The sequence below is a fragment of the Stigmatopora nigra genome, chromosome 4, assembly GCF_051989575.1.
Source record: "Stigmatopora nigra isolate UIUO_SnigA chromosome 4, RoL_Snig_1.1, whole genome shotgun sequence".
Taxonomy (NCBI): domain Eukaryota; kingdom Metazoa; phylum Chordata; class Actinopteri; order Syngnathiformes; family Syngnathidae; genus Stigmatopora; species Stigmatopora nigra.
The window spans coordinates 3,511,253-3,530,525 of NC_135511.1; the positions used below are offsets into that span (position 1 = coordinate 3,511,253).

The 19,273-nt window shown below is 39.0% G+C and overlaps 1 protein-coding gene across 1 annotated transcript in view; it reads right to left on the reverse strand.

The window, feature by feature from the left end:
• adamts3 (ADAM metallopeptidase with thrombospondin type 1 motif, 3) overlaps positions 1-19,273 on the reverse strand; it is a 110,411-nt gene that overhangs the window by 34,141 nt on the left and 56,997 nt on the right. The window contains exons 6-8 of the mRNA XM_077715577.1: positions 10,004-10,087; positions 6,705-6,861; positions 1,543-1,648 (exon numbers count right to left, since the gene is read on the reverse strand). Coding sequence (XP_077571703.1) covers positions 1,543-1,648; positions 6,705-6,861; positions 10,004-10,087 — 347 coding nt within the window. The remainder of the gene's footprint in view (positions 1-1,542; positions 1,649-6,704; positions 6,862-10,003; positions 10,088-19,273) is intronic.

Genomic DNA, 19,273 nt, shown 5'->3' on the forward strand with positions numbered 1-19,273 from the left:
AACAGGAAAATGCGTGCAACAAACTATTTGTTTTGCGAATGCTTTGGACACTGCAAATATTACAAATTCAAGGTGCACAAATCTTATTATCAGCCAGTTTGGGGTAAAAAAGTACAACTCCACCAAAATTTGACAAAAATGTATGAGTATATGGTGTACATTCATTTTTAATGGCACAATCAACGCCGCCTCCCCTCTTTTCATTCCATTAACTCTTTTTTGATTTCCAACATGCAACAAAAAAAATTTCAACAGTGGTCGTTATTTTTCTACAAAAATACCCATGAATTCACACAGAATGAGCTGGACGTGTCTCAAAATATAAAGAAAGGGCCAAAAGAGTGCTGCATTGTCAAATGAAATTGAAAAATGTGGCCTAAGATTTAGAGGAAGTGATGCAGGATTGCCATAAAAAAAATCAGGAGGAACCTGAAGGAATGCAACGTCATCTAAAACAAAAACAAAGTCAATAGGAGGTGACCTGATTATGCCCAAAAAATCAACAGGATGTGACCCAAAATCAACAGAAAGTGAGCCAAAATCCACAGGAAGTTATCAATGGAAAGCAAGGGACTGAAAAATGTGCTAATATAAAAGGAAAGACCCCAAAATGTATATGTTGGGACCCTGCAATGCCACAAATTGTAACAAATGATTTATGTAAAAGAATGCCTTATAAAAAATTAAAAAAATTACTAACTACTAAAATACTTCAATCTACCCCTATTTATTTTAATCAAACCTTGCAAAAGGATCTTGTTGACAAAAAAAAAAAACCTACCTCAAATTGCGCCAAAATAATGTTAGATAAAATTAAGCAAATATCTATAGGAAGCAACCATGGAATGCATTAAAATGTTTAAAGACTGACATAAAACCAACAAAGCATGGAAATAGCCTATATTTAACAAAGATTGACCAGTGACCACTAGGTGACCCAGAAAGGCCAAGAAATCAACAGGAAATGTACAAGACGTGAGCTGTAGCACCCCTAAAATTATCAAGGATGAGACGCAATGTTAATTTGGCAGCCATTGACAATTTATTTAACGTGTAGGCCTCACAGCTCTGGAGTTCTGGGTTCAAATCCAGGTTACGTCCACCTCTGTGGAGTTTGCATGTTCTCGCTGGCCTGCGTGGGTTTTCTCCGGTTACTCTGGTTTCCTCCCACGTTCCAAAGACATGCATGCTACGCTTATTCTACACACTAAATTGCCCCTAGGTATTAGTGTGAGCGTGAATGGTTGTTTGTCTCCTTATGCCCTGCGATTTGGCCAACAATTTAGGGTGTCCTCCGCCTCTGAAGTCAGCCGGGAGGGGCCCCAGCACCTCCAGTTAGTTTGCTGAGCAATGAGCAGCCATTCTTACTGAAGTCTTATGCTTATGGCAGACACTATGATATCTGAGCATTCGAAGCAAAATATCATTGTTTAACATGTGACCCTAATAAAATTAATGTCTACAGTTGGGTTTCACATTTAGAATTTGACCTTTCTAGAGATATGTACCAAAAGATGGTATTGGAAAAAAAGTAAGACTTACACATGACCCGTCTCATGAGCCACCACAAAGGCAGAGGAGAAGCCGTCTTCGTGATTGAGGGTACAGCTCCTGACCGGGTGGCACATTCCTGTTACAGGAGCGTAACCTAAAATGGGAAGAAGAAATGAAAATATGAGTGTAAACAAATAGTCACTTCAAAGTGTGTATATATGTATATACATATATATATATATATATATATATATATATATATATATATATATATATATATATATATATATATATATATATATATATATATATATATATATATATATATATATATATATATATATATATATATATATATATATATATATATATATATATATATATATATATATATATATATATATATATATATATATATATATATATATATATATATATATATATATATATATATATATATATATATATATATATATATATATATATATATATATATATATATATATATATATATATATATATATATATATATATATATATATATATATATATATATATATATATATATATATATATATATATATATATATATATATATATATATATATATATATATATATATATATATATATATATATATATATATATATATATATATGTATGTATATATATATATATATATATATATATATATATATATATATATATATATATATATATATATATATATATATATATATATATATATATATATATATATATATATATATATATATATGTATATATATATATATATATATATATATAGTTTGTGTGTCTTTTTATATTTATTTATTTTTCATTATTTTTGTATCTTCACATAGGCTGTGAATAAGAAACTGTATTTTTCTCGGGAAGCTAGTCTTGTTGGCATTTATTTCATGACCAAAGCAGGCCTGAGGCCTTTGTACTGTTGAATTTTGATCAAGCAGGCAAAATTATATTCAGTTGGTGATTCAACCTTATTCATGCAAGCTGTCCAAAAAGACCTTCGCTCAACTTTTGATCACTCGGGACTACATTAGGCTGCTCGCCATATCCTTAGAGTGCTACACTTGTCCGAAAACAGAAATACACGGCTTAAAGCCCCGACACATACCAATGCACATACTACCACTAACAGCAAGGTTTCCCTAGAGGTGGGGATTTCCTCGTTCTGATGGTAGACTTTAATGCTCATGTGTGCAATGACAGCAAGACCTGGAGGGATGGGGTTGGGAGGAACATGGGCAGGAAGAGACAAGGGACGTCTATGGGTGAGGCAGCCCACAGGAGCTGTGGCGTGGTTGGTCCCTGTTGTGGTGACAATCCCAGAACGAGCTGGTGGACTCCAGCGGTTAAGGATGCCATCAAGCTGGAAGGAGTCAGATCTGTCCTTCTAGACCTATGGAAATCCGGAGGCAGTTGATGGGTACCAGCTGAGAGGGGCACGCAGCTCTGGTTGTCAGTAAAGCAAGAACCCCCAGTGTGGGATGAGTTTGGCGAGGTAATGGGACTTCCGAACCACTTCAATATAGAAATATTAGTCAACCATCAGGATTCTTCACAGGGTAAAGCAATGCCCTACTAAAATATCTAGGTACAGTCAAGGCATTGAGGACCCCGATTTGGTCAATTCAGTGTTAACTGATGCAGTTCTGATGGCTTCATCATGGATCAGATTCGCAATAAAGCGGTAGGGAAAACCACCGCCTGAGTCTGAGACCATAATCGTGTGTTCCACAAAAAAAAGCTGTCTCGTGTCAGGAATGGGAACAGTCTCCAAATAGAGGATTTTAAGTATCTCATGCACTTGTTTACAAGGAAGGGAAGAATAGAGCAGAAGCTCGACAGGCCGATTGGTTTGGTTTCTGCAGTGATGCGTACACTGCATGGGTTCATTTTCGTCAAAAAAAAAAAAAAAAAAAAGAGCTGAGTTGAAAAGCAAAGCTTGTGCTGCAAGATGGGGATCCAAATGGATATGCTGGTCCTCTACATTGAGAGAAGCCAGGAGATTGCTATGCTATCTGATTAGGATGCCTCCGAGGTGTTGGCATTGAAAACCAAAAAATATTATTGGTACAGCCCTAACAATAATAATAATTGTTATTCATTCATTCATCTTCCATACCTCACTTCTTCACAAGTTCAGCAGGGGTGCTGGAGCCTATCCCATTTGACTAAGCGCATGAGTTGGAATACACCAATGACTGGCTGCGCGACAATCGCGGGTCACTTAATGGCGGGCATGACTTAGGGCACGTACTCTACACAAGCGCGCTCAATAAAAAATGATTCCGTGCTGGCTTTCAAATTGCCTTCAATCCTTCAAAATATCACACCCAAAATTTGTTTTCCGAAGGTCTTTGATGGATTCAATTGGCTATTTTGTGGCTGACGGGCCAAAGCGTCGCTGACTGCTTCCATCAGTTTGTTATTGCTTCTGAACAGGTGACTTCCAGCTCAATTGCTTTGTTTGTTGAAACAATCCAATTTCAAAACATGTCACACTCAACGGCAAACGCCTATTGACACACGCCTGACAGTGGGGCTGGAGCTCGTCAAACACTAACCAGATCGGCGGGAGGTTGCCCACAGACACCACTGAATATTTTTTCCTTTGACTAGTGCCGTCCGGGCCCAACCACAAAGCCAAAAAACTTTACTAGGAACGAAAACTCGGGCCACTAGATTTTTCATGCTGACTGGGAACAGGGACCAGGGAGTCAAGACACCTAATTACATTATCTATGTGGCCATTGTTAAACCTGTCCAAGTGGTTTCAATGGATTGCCTACAATATGCAAGAAGCAATTTATTTCGCTATCTGTACCCCCTTTGGGAAATCACCGATACAGCTGGGAAATGTGGCAGTGGCACGGCATGAGACACGCATGACATGACTGGAGATGCTGTAGTTATTTTTGTTTTGTTATGTGCAATTGTAGATTCTGACAGGTCATTTTACTTACATTGAATCTTTGGAAAGAAACTAGTTTTTCCCCAATACGGTACTAAAATTATGTGATCGGCATTATGGAATATTAAAAGAATAACATGCTATAATGCATAATGTGTACTTTTCGAGACTATTTTCCAACCAAGAGCGGCCCAGTGGAGCGAATGGTTAGCGCGTCAGCCCCACATCTCTGGGGTCCTGGTTTCAAATCCAGGTCATGCCCATCTGTGTGGAGTTTGCATGTTCTTTCCGGCCTGTGTGGGTTTCCTCTGGGTATTTCCTCCCACATTCCAAAGACATGCGTGGTAAGCTGATTGGAGACTCTAAATTGCCCTTAGGTATGGGTGTGAGTGTGCATGGTTGTCCATCTCATGCCCTGCAATCGGCTGGCCACCAATTCAGGGTGTCCCCTGCCTCTGGCCTGAAGTCAGCTGGGATAGGCACCAGCACCCCCCGCGACCTAATGAGGATAAAGCGGTTCAGAAAATGAACTGAGACTTTCCAACCACTGGTCCCCATATCCTCGATGGCTGCCTGCAACCATTAAATCAAAATATATATATAAATAAGAGTGCTTGTTGCCCAATGAAGCCCAATCATACTTTTGCCATTAATTGAAATGCGTTCATCATTCTTAGACATCCAATACCGATCAAGTGGGAGAGTGTAAGCTAATTCAAATCGTTCCTTCACTTACATCCCTCCCACTTAAAATGGATTGGACATCTATCACAATAATGGTCAGCCAGCAAGTAAATAGAAAATGTTGTAACAGTGATGAATAAAGGTTTCAAATTTCAGTTCATTAATAGGCCACTTAGCACTTAATTTTATTATCAATGCATTCACAGTCATGGGAATATTGCCCCTGTCATGTTTTTCCCCATGTCTGCCCTTTTCAGTCTAATCCTTGTGATTGTTCATTCTTTTCACCTGTTGTTTCATTCCTTGTGTGTCTCAGCCTATCCACTGCCCCATGTGTCACCCACTTGTTTCTTATCTCTAATTAATCCATGTAAGTCTATTTAAGTTCCCTTGGTTTATTAAATTAATGTCCAGTTGCTTGCAGGTTGTGTCTAGTTGGTGTGTGAGTACAGTAATACCTTGACATACGACTCTCCCAATAAATGCTAAATTTCAGATAGGAGGAAAATTCCGAGCCAATTTTTGCCGTGAGATATGACACACTTTGATATACGAGCATACGGTGTGGCCGCTAGGTGGTCCTTTTCAAGCTGCCCAGTGACATTCTTCTTTTACCATGAAAAAAGGAGAAACAGTTAGCGGAATATGCGAGTACTTGAAAGTAAAGCAAGCAGCTGAGAAAGGGAATAATTCGACGCCAGCCGAAACCTTCAACATAAGTTGTGACTGGTTCAATAAATTTAGAAAATGAACTGGGGATAAACTTGTTTGCGAGGCACGGGTAAGAAGCTAATTCTAACTCGAAAGCCACAGAAAATTCATTAACACCTTTGCCTCAGTTATAACACAACAAGGAAACGTCCAATTGTGTGTATATTAATCAAAATTCATTCAATTTAAAGTTTATGTCGCGATACCTAGTGTAACAAAAGTGGAGTGAACCGAACATGCCAGGTCTCTCTCCTCCACCGTTAGTCACTAGCGAATGTCTCAAAGGTAATAGCATTTTATTGCAGATCATAACTACTAGATAGGTATTTGTTACTTTTTGAGCGTAGGCGGTGATTTGGAAGAATAGAAAGCACCCGTTTCTGTTGTAATATCCTTATTTTATGTTTTTTCATCGGGTGGGAACTAATTAATTTGTATTTAGTTATATGCGAAAAATTGATTTGAGATACGAGTAAATTGACATACAAGCTCGGTCCCAGGACACATTAAGCTCGTATCTCAAGGTTTTACTGTCCTGCCATGGTTTGTCTTCTGTAGTTTTTGGTTAGTATCTTGCTTTTAGTCAATTTAATTAAACCTTTTTGAATTACCGTCACCCTGTCTAGTTATTAAGTCCACCCCATTGGGTCCACCCCATGTTTTTCACGACCCCATGCCTCACTTTCATGACAGCCCCAGGCAACATGCCGAGGCCATTTTGATTGGGGCAACCCACTTAAAATTAATTGGATGTCTAGTGCCATCAATGGCAGCTAAAAAGTTAACAAAGAAGTGACTCAAAAATGCACCAAAATGAATACGAAGTTTCCAAAAATCTACATCGCTGCGATGTAATATGAGGATGTAACAGCCTTACCTTGCATTCCGGTGGGTCCGAAGCCTTGGCGAGTGAGGAAGATAGCGTGGTCGTGGTGCTCTGCGTGGTCCACGTCACCCTTCTGCTGGCCAAATGCCCAGCGGCAAACATTCTCCAAACTGCGGGACGGATTGCCTCTTTCTATCAGGCTGATGGACTGCCGGGAAAACCATGATATTCATAGAAAAAAATCTCAACTGTGATTTCTTGGTTTCTTAGTTGGTCAGTGTTAGGTTAATCATTATCATAAATTTGCTTGAAATATAATCATTATATATATGTGCTTGCAATGAAGAACGCTTTGCCTTATTTTGGATATTAAACATTACATATATGAACGCTTTTCTTATTAGGGGTGTTAGGTTCATCATTATTATAAATGTGACATTAATACAAGGTATTTTAATACATCTCTTGCAAAAGAAATGCTCGCTTCAAAGTTAACCAAAACACCTTTGGAGGTCACTTCTCCTTCACACCTGGACTTCTCGAGACTATGTTCACAGCAAGAGAACTGTGAATTGTTTTGAGAAGCATCGAACTCTGAAGACGGTTAACAACAAACTTTTGGGAACTGTGGATTTGTTTTGGGAAACGTGGCTTCTCAAGATGGTCCGTATCAATTTTCTCTCGGGAAGATTTGACAGACCTAGAAACGTTTTGATAACTGATACAAATTGTTATGAGACTCTAAATAATGTTTTGACTTCTGTGATGCATATTGTTAAAATCTTATGAATATATTAGTAAAAGAGACTCCAGGGTCTTCAGAATCATCTGACCGGAGGCGCGTGTGGATCGATTCTCTTCTTGCAAGAATAAAAGGATATGATCTCAAATGCCTCCGTTATTGAAGGGTGAACTTGGGAATACTTATTGGTGAACCTATCAGTCAGTCAGTAAAGAGATGCTGTGCGGTATGAAAAAAAATCAATCAAATAATCTGCCCAGATATAATATTTTGATTATTTGTTCACTGAAATATTTATACATTCAAAAGGGAGGTGTGGCAGCTAATGAATGAGCGACAATTTGCACAAGAAGACGGACAACCTTTCCCCACTCATACAATAGTTTTCAAAGAGCCTTGTGGGTTGTGGGAGGAAACCTCAGTCCTGAAGTTCAGTGAGGGTCTCTGAATCATCCCATGTTGAATGATGATGATAAATAGATTCGACCTGCGTGTAATTATGTCTCCCTCTAAATACATTTTCTCTGTGATAGTCTCAGGGTTTTGTTTAAAGGGCAGAGAGCAGCATGAAAGCCAAGAAACACACTAGGTGGGTCCGAGATACACCTGTGGAGAAGTTTGAAGCTGGATTTGGATATAAAAGTATTTGCCAAGCTTTAAACATCTCAAGGAGCACTATGCAAGCACACTTATTGAAATGGTAGGAATATATCAGACAACAGCAAATCTACAAATACCCGGTCATCATTCTAAACTTTCACCTCGAACAAGGAGAACACTGATCAGAAATCCACCCAAGAGGCCCATGATCACTCTAAAATGAACTGCAGTGATCTACAGCTGAGGTGGAAAAGTCTGTCCATAAGACAACAATCAGTCGTACATTGCACAAATTTGGCCTGTATGGTAATGTGGCAAGATTAAACCCATTTCTCAAATCTCTATCCATTAAAAGTCTTGCTTAAGGTTTGCCACAAGCCACCAAACATGTGGAAGAAGGTCGTCAGATAAAACCAAAATCGAAACAATGAAAAGCGATATGTTTGCTGAAAAAGCAACGCACCTCCTCATACAGAACACACCACCCCCACTGACAAACATGGTGGTGTAAACCTCATGGTTTCGACCTGCTTTTGTTTATCAGGGACAGATTGATTTTTATATATATATATATATATATATATATATATATATATATATATATATATATATATATATATATATATATATATATATATATATATATATATATATATATATATATATATATATATATATATATATATATATATATATATATATATATATATAACATGAAGGATGTTGGGCGATGATCTGCCTCCTACTGGCTGACTGAAGGTAAGTGAGGAGACAGTGAGAGGTAAGTGATCAGTTTTTTTCTTTGTTGGCTTATGCGAGGCAAACTTTTTCTGCAGTCGCCAGGATTTGAATGCGCTCAGGGAGTAATGCAATGTATCCACCACGGCAGAATGCCAACGAGTCTGAAATTATCACTTATTTGGGCCTTTTGCCGGGAAAGCGCACCTTGTGGAGAAGCATTACCAATTTCGTCATACACAGCTGGGTATGATGACAATTAGGCTTTTGTCGAGTCAATGATGATGACAAAGCCTATGTCTGATTATTATCAATGTAGGCTGTATATGTATGCCTATAGGGGTATCGGATTTCTTCTTCCCTCTGCCCAACGCTTGTATTAAACATGCAAGCAAGGCAGTCAATAACTGGAGTTTGCCTGTAGGTGTACATGTTGAGTGGCTGTTGGTTTGAGATGCTGCGGTCCCGTGAGGAAGAACCCTGCATAGAATATGGATGGCTAGAGTTTGGAAAGGATTCCCAATATTCGGAAAGATGGAACAAACGTGTCAAAAAAATGCTCTCAGTTATGCATGTACTAGATTTCTGCTCAATCCTTATTTCCATTCTTTCTTCCTATTGTGCAGCATAAAGAATTATATTATTAAATTTAAGAATATAGATGTACTAGGAATAAATTGTATCGTATTTACATTATCCTATTATTATGCTGTAAGGGAATTCAATTTTTTTCTTCATTTTTTCCCCACTATATTTATCTGATCAATGTTATATAATTTTTTACTTATCTTGAGATAATGTTCCCATTGAAGAAAGTGTTTTGTAATCTAAATGTTTCTTATGTAGAGGCCTTCATAGTGGTCGAATCCACTTGAAGATAGCATTAACATTAATTAAATCACTGATGATCCTCCCTTTTCAAATTGATCACACATTTTCTTCATTCATTCTTTTAACGCTTATCCTACCAAGAGGTACAAGACTTTCATCTTTGCGTTATTATATATATATATATATATATATATATATATATATATATATATATATATATATATATATATATATATATATATATATATATATATATATATATATATATATATATATATATATATATATATATATATATATATATATATATATATATATATATATATATATATATATATATATATATATATATATATATATATATATATATATATATATATATATATATATATATATATATATATATATATATATTAAGGGAGATAAAGGAGATATTCACCTTAGCATAGCCGAGCATGATCATCCTCACCAGAACCACATTAATGTGGACTCCCAGGGACTCATCGTGATAAATCTCGTTTACCTGCAACAGCAGCAAAAAAGGCACGATTAAATTAAAAATTGCAATTTCTGGAGGAATTGAGTGAGGATTATTTACTTTTCTATTTGTCACTTTCTGTAGATTTATGGTCACTTCCTATTAATAAGGGGGTATATATATATATATATATATATATATATATATATATATATATATATATATATATATATATATATATATATATATATATATATATATATATATATATATATATATATATATATATATATATATATATATATATATATATATATATATATATATATATATATATATATATACATACATACATACAAGATGCCATTACTAGCTCAGGAACTATTTTGGTATTTCATGTGACTGCAGGAAACAATCAACAAAATCAAAAAAGATCAAGAAATGCAAACAAAAATCAAGAAATGCAAACAATCCAGATAATGCCAAGTTCTCCCAACAACTTGTGTTGTTTTACACGCAAGCGTGTTCCAAATCAGGCCACTGGATCAAATTTCCCCTTCAATGATTGGCGTCTACCCAACCTATCGTCTGGAATCTGGGCTATAATAAATACGAATGATGGATTTGATGTTGGAAAGGCTTCAACGTTTAGGTACCTGTTTCTATCCTGCTCATGTGTCAGTCATGAAGTCCTAATTCAGTTGTGAGAGGGCAGAAGGCATAATTAAAATCATATGAATTAATAATATAGGAGAGGAGAAATGCAGATGGACACCTATTATTAAATCAGTGAAGCTAGTCATACCATGATGAGTAGGCAAGTTTGACAGTGACAACCGGCAATTGAATGAGGATTTTATTAGTCGGAAATATGGTGCGGTACCGAGAGGTATGCATGTCCAGCTCACAGTTCCAAGAATCTCCGGTGGGTTTCATCCTTCCTGTGTGAAGTTTACAGGTCTTTACCGTGCTTGTGTGGGTTTTCTCTAGGTACTCCAGTTTCCCATCAATAGAACAGTCGATCGCCAAAGTACTATTGGTTGATCGCCCGGGAGTACAATTTGATCCAGTCTTTTAGTTTCCTCCGGGTCTGAACAATGTCTCGTTCGTACTACAACATCTAAATGTTACCGCCAAAATACTCACACTTTTTTTGATCATGCATAACTGACTCGGTTAACAATCAATCAAGATTTAAAGTATGGTTCTGAGCGTCGGCTAACATAAACGACCTCTCACAGCTGCTTGGTAAAGTCACTGATTTGATGTTGAACAGATGAAGTGACATTCCCTGCTTCATTTTGTGGGCCCCTTACTGGTAACAAAATTCATTGTAATCATATCTTTAAATTGCACAAAATAATCCTTAAAGCCATTTTTATGTTATAGTTAACAATTGGGGTCGCGGGGGTGATGGAGCCTGTCCCAGCTGACTCCAGGCCAGAGGGGGAACACCTTGCATCGGTGGCCAGCCGATCGCAGGGCACAAGGCGACGGATAAACCAAGCGCACTCACACCCACAGCTAGGGGCAATTTATAGTGTCCAATCAGCCTACCATGAATGGTTTTGGAATGTGGAGGAAAGCCACACATGCGAGAACATGCAAACTCCACACAGGTGGACGTGACCTAGACTTGAACCCATGACCCCAGAGCTGTGAGGCCGACTCGCTAACCACTCGCTGCACCGGGCCGCCCGGTTAAGAATTTTATCTTCTGTAAAATGTTTAAAAATTGTTCCATGAACAAGCAGCCCTGAATTAATTAATTTTCTGTGTTCACATTGCCCAAAATAATCACATTTTAATCCAAAATGACTTGCAATCTATCTCAAGTTTTACTTCTAAAACTTTTTGGTGCTCTCGGCCTTCACTGGAAGACATTGCCAGCCCTTTGTTACCTCATCCGAGGGAACATTGTCGGGGACCCATACCACCCTTGTCACAACCTGTTCCAGCTGCTGCCCTCAGGCAGACACTACAGGTCTCACAAAGTATGGACAAATAGGCTTAAGGACAGTTTTTTCCTACCGCCATCAGGACTCTGAACTTGCGGAAGCACGACACACAATCCCTTTTGTGTAATAACTTCGGGATCAGGTAACATGAAGGACGTTGGGCGGTCATCTGCCTCCTACTGGCTGACTGAAGGTAAATGAAGAGACTTTGAGAGGTAAGTGATCCGTTTTTTTCTTTGTTGGCATCTGCGAGGCAAACTTTTTCTGCAGTCGCCGCAATTTTGGTCGCGCTCTGGGGGGTGATGCGATGTATCCATCACTGCAGAATAACGAGTCTGAAATTATCACTTATTAGGGCCTGTTGCCGGGAAAGCGCACCTTGCGGAGAAGCACTACCAATTTCGTCATACGCAGCTGGGTATGATGACAATTAGGCTTTTGTCGAGTCAATGATGATGAACAAGCCTATGTCTGATTATTATTATATATATTTTTTTAAATCACCACTTTATATTCGAAAAACTCCTAAGTCAATACATTCACACCTCAAGGCACCTCTGTAATGGACATCACCTTTCGCCTTTTCCAGGTGATCATTAGTCACGTTGTGGCGTGTGGCCCACCAAAAGAACTAGCCTGTAAATGTCAATAGAATCATGAAACCATGCATGAAAATGTCCATCTTACGACCTCAAAATATAGAATGTGCTAATTAGCCGGTGACAGCATTCGGAATGCAAAGGCCGCCTGGTGCGGTGCCTTTCATTTGCTGTTGGCCCGCTGTGCTTTTATATGGGGCTAGATTAGTCTCAAAAGAAATACATTCACACTGTCGACGCACACAGCCGGGTGACAGCAAAACATTCACATTTTTTATGCACACATGCATGTGACGAAAAACATATGTTTTGAGATTTTCAAATACAATTGACGTGAAACACCCCCAAATTCATTAAACGTGTGTGTGAAGTGTCTGATGTGCACGAAAATGTTTTGCAGCCACCATCCCAGACTGTCTAAACCCGGCCACCACAAATAATCTGGACAACTACCGCCCGGTAAAATTCACACCAATCGTCACAAAGTGCTTTGAAAAACTGGTACTGAAACACATCAAAGCCTTCTTCCCCTCCTCCATGAGCTGCATCAGTTTGCATACCAAATAGATCCACAGAAGATGCAATGACCACCAACCGCCCTCCACGCTGCACTGGGCCAACTTGAGAAACGGTGTGGCCAACTCCAGTCCCCGAGAGCCGCTATCTGGTCTGTTTTCCATCGGTATCAAGCTTCTGGACAGCTTGCTGATGAGTTGATCTTTTGATTCAGGTGTGGTAGAGGAGGGAGATATGGAAAACAGACTGGATAGGCTCTCTAGGACCCTAGTTGGCCACCCCTGATCTAGTGCATCTAAAAGACACATTTACTTTCCTTCGAGCCTATCAGATACATGTAAAATGTCTGCAGTCATCGCTTGAGAGGAAGTGAAGTCGGTTGGCGCATGCGAAGTCGCAAAAACTCAGGTTCTGGTAGCTCATCATCAAATTCGATTGTATGTGAAACTATACAGTTTTGTGTTGTCAATCTTTAAATTATTTTCCATTATCAAATAAAATACATTCATAAAATGAAATAACGCAAAGATGAAAGTCTTGTACCTCTTGGTAGGATAAGTGTTAAAAGAATGAATGAAGAAAATGTGTGATCAATTTGAAAAGGGAGGATCATCAGTGAATTAATTAATGTTAATGCTATCTTCAAGTGGATTTGACTACTATGAAGGCCTCTACATAAGAAACATTTAGATTACAAAACACTTTCTTCAATGGGAACATTATCTCAAGATAAGTAAAAAATTATATAACATTGATCAGATAAATATAGTGAGAAAAAAATGAAGAAAAAAATTGAATTCCCTTACAGCATAATAATAGGATAATGTAAATACGATACAATTTATTCCTAGTACATCTATATTCTTAAATTTAATAATACAATTCTTTATGCTGCACAATAGGAAGAAAGAATGGAAATAAAATAACCAGTCCCACGACAACGCTGATGGATTGAGCAGAAATCTAGTACATGCATAACTGAGAGCATTTTTTAGACACGTTTGTTCCATCTTTCCGAATATTGGGAATCCTTTCCAAACTCTAGCCATCCATATTCTATGCAGGGTTCTTCCTCACGGGACCGCACCATCTCAAACCAACAGCCACTCACACATGTACACCTACAGGCAAACTCCAGTTATTGACTGCCTTGCTTGCATGTTTAATACAAGCGTTGGGCAGAGGGAAGAAGAAATCCGATACCCCTATAGGCATACATATACAGCCTACATTGATAATAATCAGACATAGGCTTTGTCATCATCATTGACTCGACAAAAGCCTAATTGTCATCATACCCAGCTGTGTATGACGAAATTGGTAATGCTTAAGTAAGTGATAATTTCAGACTCGTTGGCATTCTGCCATGGTGGATACATTGCATCACTCCCTGAGCGGATCCAAATCCTAGCGACTGCAGAAAAAGTTTTCCTCGCATATGCCAACAAAGAAAAAAACTGATCACTTACCTCTCACTGTCTCCTTACTTACCTTCAGTCAGCCAGTAGGAGGCAGATCATCGCCCAACATCCTTCATGTTACCTCACCCCAAAGTTATTACACAGAAGGGATTGTGTCGTGCTACCGCAAGTTCAGAGTCCTGATGGCTGTGGGGGAAAAAAACTGTCCTAAAGCCTATTTGTCCATACTTTGTGAGACCTGTAGCGTCTGCCAGAGGTTTTTTTTTAAAGAGGTAATTGATCTTTAAAACCTCCAGACTATTTAGAGACTGTGGTAACCTCAGTCTGCAGAAGGTCTCCACCTTGTGAACCTCCTGTGTGTGCCTCCAACTTTTTACCTAGGTCTACAATGTCTTGTGTGTCTGTCTTGCTGCTGCAACCCTGGAAATTTCACGAATACAGGGTGAAATAAAGTTCTAATAAAATCTAATCAAATCTAATTTGCCCATAGGTATTGGTGTGAGTGTGCATGGTTCTCCGTCTCCTTGTACCCTGGTATCGGCTGACCACCGATTCAGGGGTGTCTCCTGCCTCTGGCCTGGAGAGAGTTGGGATTGGCTGATGCCCTCCCGTAACCCTAATTAGGATTAAGTGGTTCATAAAATGAGATGGGATGAGATTAATCTCACTGAAGAATAAATTGCATTTTTGGGTGGATTTTCAATTTCTTTTTTTAATCAGAAACAACATTAAGTAACATTGTAGGCCAAATAGACATCTGTTCATGCAAGATATCAACAGTTCTGGATAACTAAAAACTAAACAACACAACATAATCTTGCGTCTGTCAGAGTGGAAATAAAGTTGCACCTGAGTATAAATCGCAGGCCTTTTGCGATTTATAATGCAGCATTAGCATTTTTTTCTTAAAATAAAACTAGCTATCAGCTCAAATAAACCTACATGCAAGTGTAGCAGAAGATGGGAGTTCTACACTCACTCCCTTCCTTCATCGCTGATACAATCCAGTAAGACTAGCCATGTTAGATTTGTGAATGACAGTCAGCTGGAGTGGGCAGATAAGCGCATTGGCTTCGCCTCGTCGGTCAGCACGCATGCAGACGCTTTTTGGTCTTCTCTTCTCCCTTACTTCTTTTTCTCCATGGCTTCGCAATACTGTAATCACACTGGGAATGAGGCACTTCAAAGCTGTCCCGCTATGGGTAAAATCCCAATCCGCACGCCTGCTCTCGGCACAATTTTTTTCCTTCAGGTCCTTATCTTTTCAGCGTTCCAGCTCCACGAAAACCAATTGGATTGTTTTTTTTTCTTCTTTTTTTTTTCTTGTTGTGTTCAGATGATTCAATGCGCAGAATGGGAATCTGAGTATCTTTTCAGGCCAAAGAGCATTAAAGTACCTCGTGGGAGTTTATCGTACGTCCATTGTTTTTATTATTTTCTTTAGGCGAAAGCAACGGACAGCAACAGGTTTTGGGGGACGAAGGAAAAGTATGAACAAACAGTAGAACTGAAAGACTAAATAAAGATGAAACTAATCATTATACTATAATCCTAACTAATGTACGTAGCGGTGCTATCGCAATCTGCGTTTACAGAGCACACCATGTGGGGAATAGAGAGTGGTCAGTTCCCTAGAAATCAAAAGAAAGGGGAAGGGAAGATAGAGGCGTGACAGTGAAGGTGAGTGCAAAAGCAACCCCAGTAATGTAAGATGAGGACCCAGTATTATGACAAATCACTGGTGAATATTAAGACAACATTCTCATTTTGCTTTCCATGCACTAATCTTGGAACCAGTAATTTTATTTAGCTGAATATCTCTGGTTGCACCTAGTTATGCGTGAACCCACTTACATGTTTAAACTCTGCAGAAAAGGAAACTGCTTTGCATGGAAAGGCCAGTGGGGACCTGACGCTCCCCCCACCAATTAAGGAGGGAGTTAGCAACTCTATCCACTTACAACCCCTGCGGATGAGAAATCTACAGTCCCCTAACTTATTAAAGAGATGTATCACCATATGCCCGATGTCCATGCCCTCCCATTCATTCGTAACACCTGCCACTGCCCCAACCCTCCACCGCTATTTCAACCAAGAGACTGGTGACCCCAGGGCAGAAGACCGCCGAGAGCGAAGTGGGGGTGAGAGACCCAAAACCCCACCACCACTGCTTGGTAATGGCCATGCCACAGGAAAATGGGATCCACCTACCAATCTATTAAGGTAGATGCCAGATTTCCAAACCACTTCCCAGCATTGTGACAGGATAGTGTGGGGAGCTAGTCCAGTGTATACTTTAAAAACGTATTCACACCTGCTTTTTTGGTCCGGATCAAACCTAAAAGAGTTTTTGGGCTCGTGTGGATGAAAACCAGCAGTGCTGGATTCAGACCAAACAGCTGGTCCACAGGCATTATGGGAGATGCCAATTGGTTACCAGTACGTCCACTAACATGGAGAAATGAGGAGACGGTATTTACACATAAAATCCACATTGTATAAATTACGTCTGATTTGCCTGATGTCGCGCAAACGCTAGTTGAACTAAACATAACAATAAGAGCAGGAGTGCTGCTAGCTAGAGCTCCATCTTGTTCTACTTCCATGTGTTACAGTGAAACGTGTTCCTTCTCTGGCCAAGGTAACCAAGATATTCCCAAACAAATGGATTGGTTGTTTAACATTGTCAGACAATGAGGTAATACATTCATTGTACTGCAGGTCTATGTAGATGCTTTCCATGTACCTCTAAAAATATATTTAATACAAAAATAAGCATTCCAGAACAAGCAACGTGCATCTTGTGTTGAAGCTATCTTTCCACACCTACTTGGAATATATTATGGTATATAATCAGCTGCCATTGTCGAGGAGCCAAGGACTCAACAATGAAATGATTACCTACGGCGGAGGGAGGATAATGAGGAGGCTAAGAAAAGACAAGAGCAAAAGATGATTGGGATGGAGGTTTTAGTAGGTTCATGAGTAAATGTGCAAAAGTTATCAGTCTATGGCTGTAACTGGCACAGAAACATTGCTTTACTGACGCTTAAATGTGCAAATGGTTCGCAAAGTAACTAAGACACACATACAATGCTTTTCCCCCGTGACCGGACATTTCCTCGACAGAAACTTCGTCGCCGGACGCTTCGTCCCCTGACGGTTTGTCGAACAGACGCTTCGTAGCCGGAAAGTTTGCCGAACAGACATATCGTCGCCGAACATATCGTTGACGGACAAAACGATTGTTTTTAAAATAAAATGCAATAAATAAAATTATTTAATTAAAAACTTAAAAAGAAGACATAGAAAATTCACATATTCTTCGTCGTCTTCCTTTTTTTTTGCTTGGTATTTTCCGATGCGCGTTGTGGGGCAACGGAGCTATACGTCGTCGCTTGTCGGCCATTTTAAGAACAGGCCCATTCGCTTCTATTAATAGTCAGTAGAATTTGTTCTTTGAAAGGACAATATCAAAGTCAGAGATGCAGTATTTTTGGCATATTTCATAACAAATATCAGCATCCAGTCAGAATCGTAGCCACATCAATTCAAGATTAAAACCAAACAATTAATAGTGATTTAGTGGAGTCACTCAGTGCCCATAAGAACTTGTCTTTTGCAAGATGTCTCCCTATTTGTTATGAAGAATCAATGTGACATCTGAGTTGTTATGTCATGTTGATTCTTTTTCGGGTCTTTCCAAACGTGGAGCGCTCAACGTAGGAACAGTTTCGTGCGTAGTGCGTTTAGAGACGAGCACATTTAGCACTTGCACACGCCCAAGTGTTAATGTGTTGGTGTTGTCGAGCGAGTTTTTGCAGTTATATTTTCTTTAATAAAGAATATGTGAATTTCCTTTGTCTTCTTTAATAGTGGTTAAGGTTAGTGGTTAAGGTTAGGCGAACTGTCTGGCAACGAAGTGTCCAGCGACAAAGTGTCCAGCGACAAAGTGTCCGGCGACGAATTGTTCATCGACAAACTGTCCGGCGAAGAAGCATCCTTTCGACAAATCCTCCGTTCGACGAACCGTCCGGGGACAAACCGTCCGGGGACGAACCATCCGGGGACGAAGCGTCCAGCAACAAAGCGTCTGTTTTCCCCCATCCGCTTCTTTGGCAGGCCGCACACAATTGATTGAATTCCAACTCCAAAATATTCCAAAAATTAATGAATATTTTTTTCCATCCACATTAACAATCATACCACCACCAGCAGGAATCGAGCCCACATCGGCCCACACAAAAGTCAGGCGAGTGAACCTTTACTTCTGTGGCTTGTCTTTTGTATCTTGAAGCAACATTTTCCCAATTGAGGCTTTTGCTAACGAAATATTTCATAAGGGGAGGCACCACTATACATGGCTATCCTCTCATTAGAAATTTATCGTTATCGAGCAAAAGTTGCACTGGGAACATGATCAGGCACTTAACTTTCTCTCTGATGTGCAATGATACAAATTTGTCAAGTGTTTGAAACCAGGACACTAAGTGCCACATGCACTCAAGAGCCAATTCCCTCTCATGTGACCCATTGTTCACCCACAAAGCTTATCAGATAATGGTGTGTGTGCTTACTATCATCTCAAGGCTTTGAAGAAAATAGGACATTTGGGAGGGGTTGCCACTTCTACTATCATCAGTAGTCTTGGGAGCAAACGTCCATATTCCAAGAGCATTCTGTCATCTACACGAGAATACCTTGTGAAAGGAAAAACACATTGACAGCTTCTTTGGT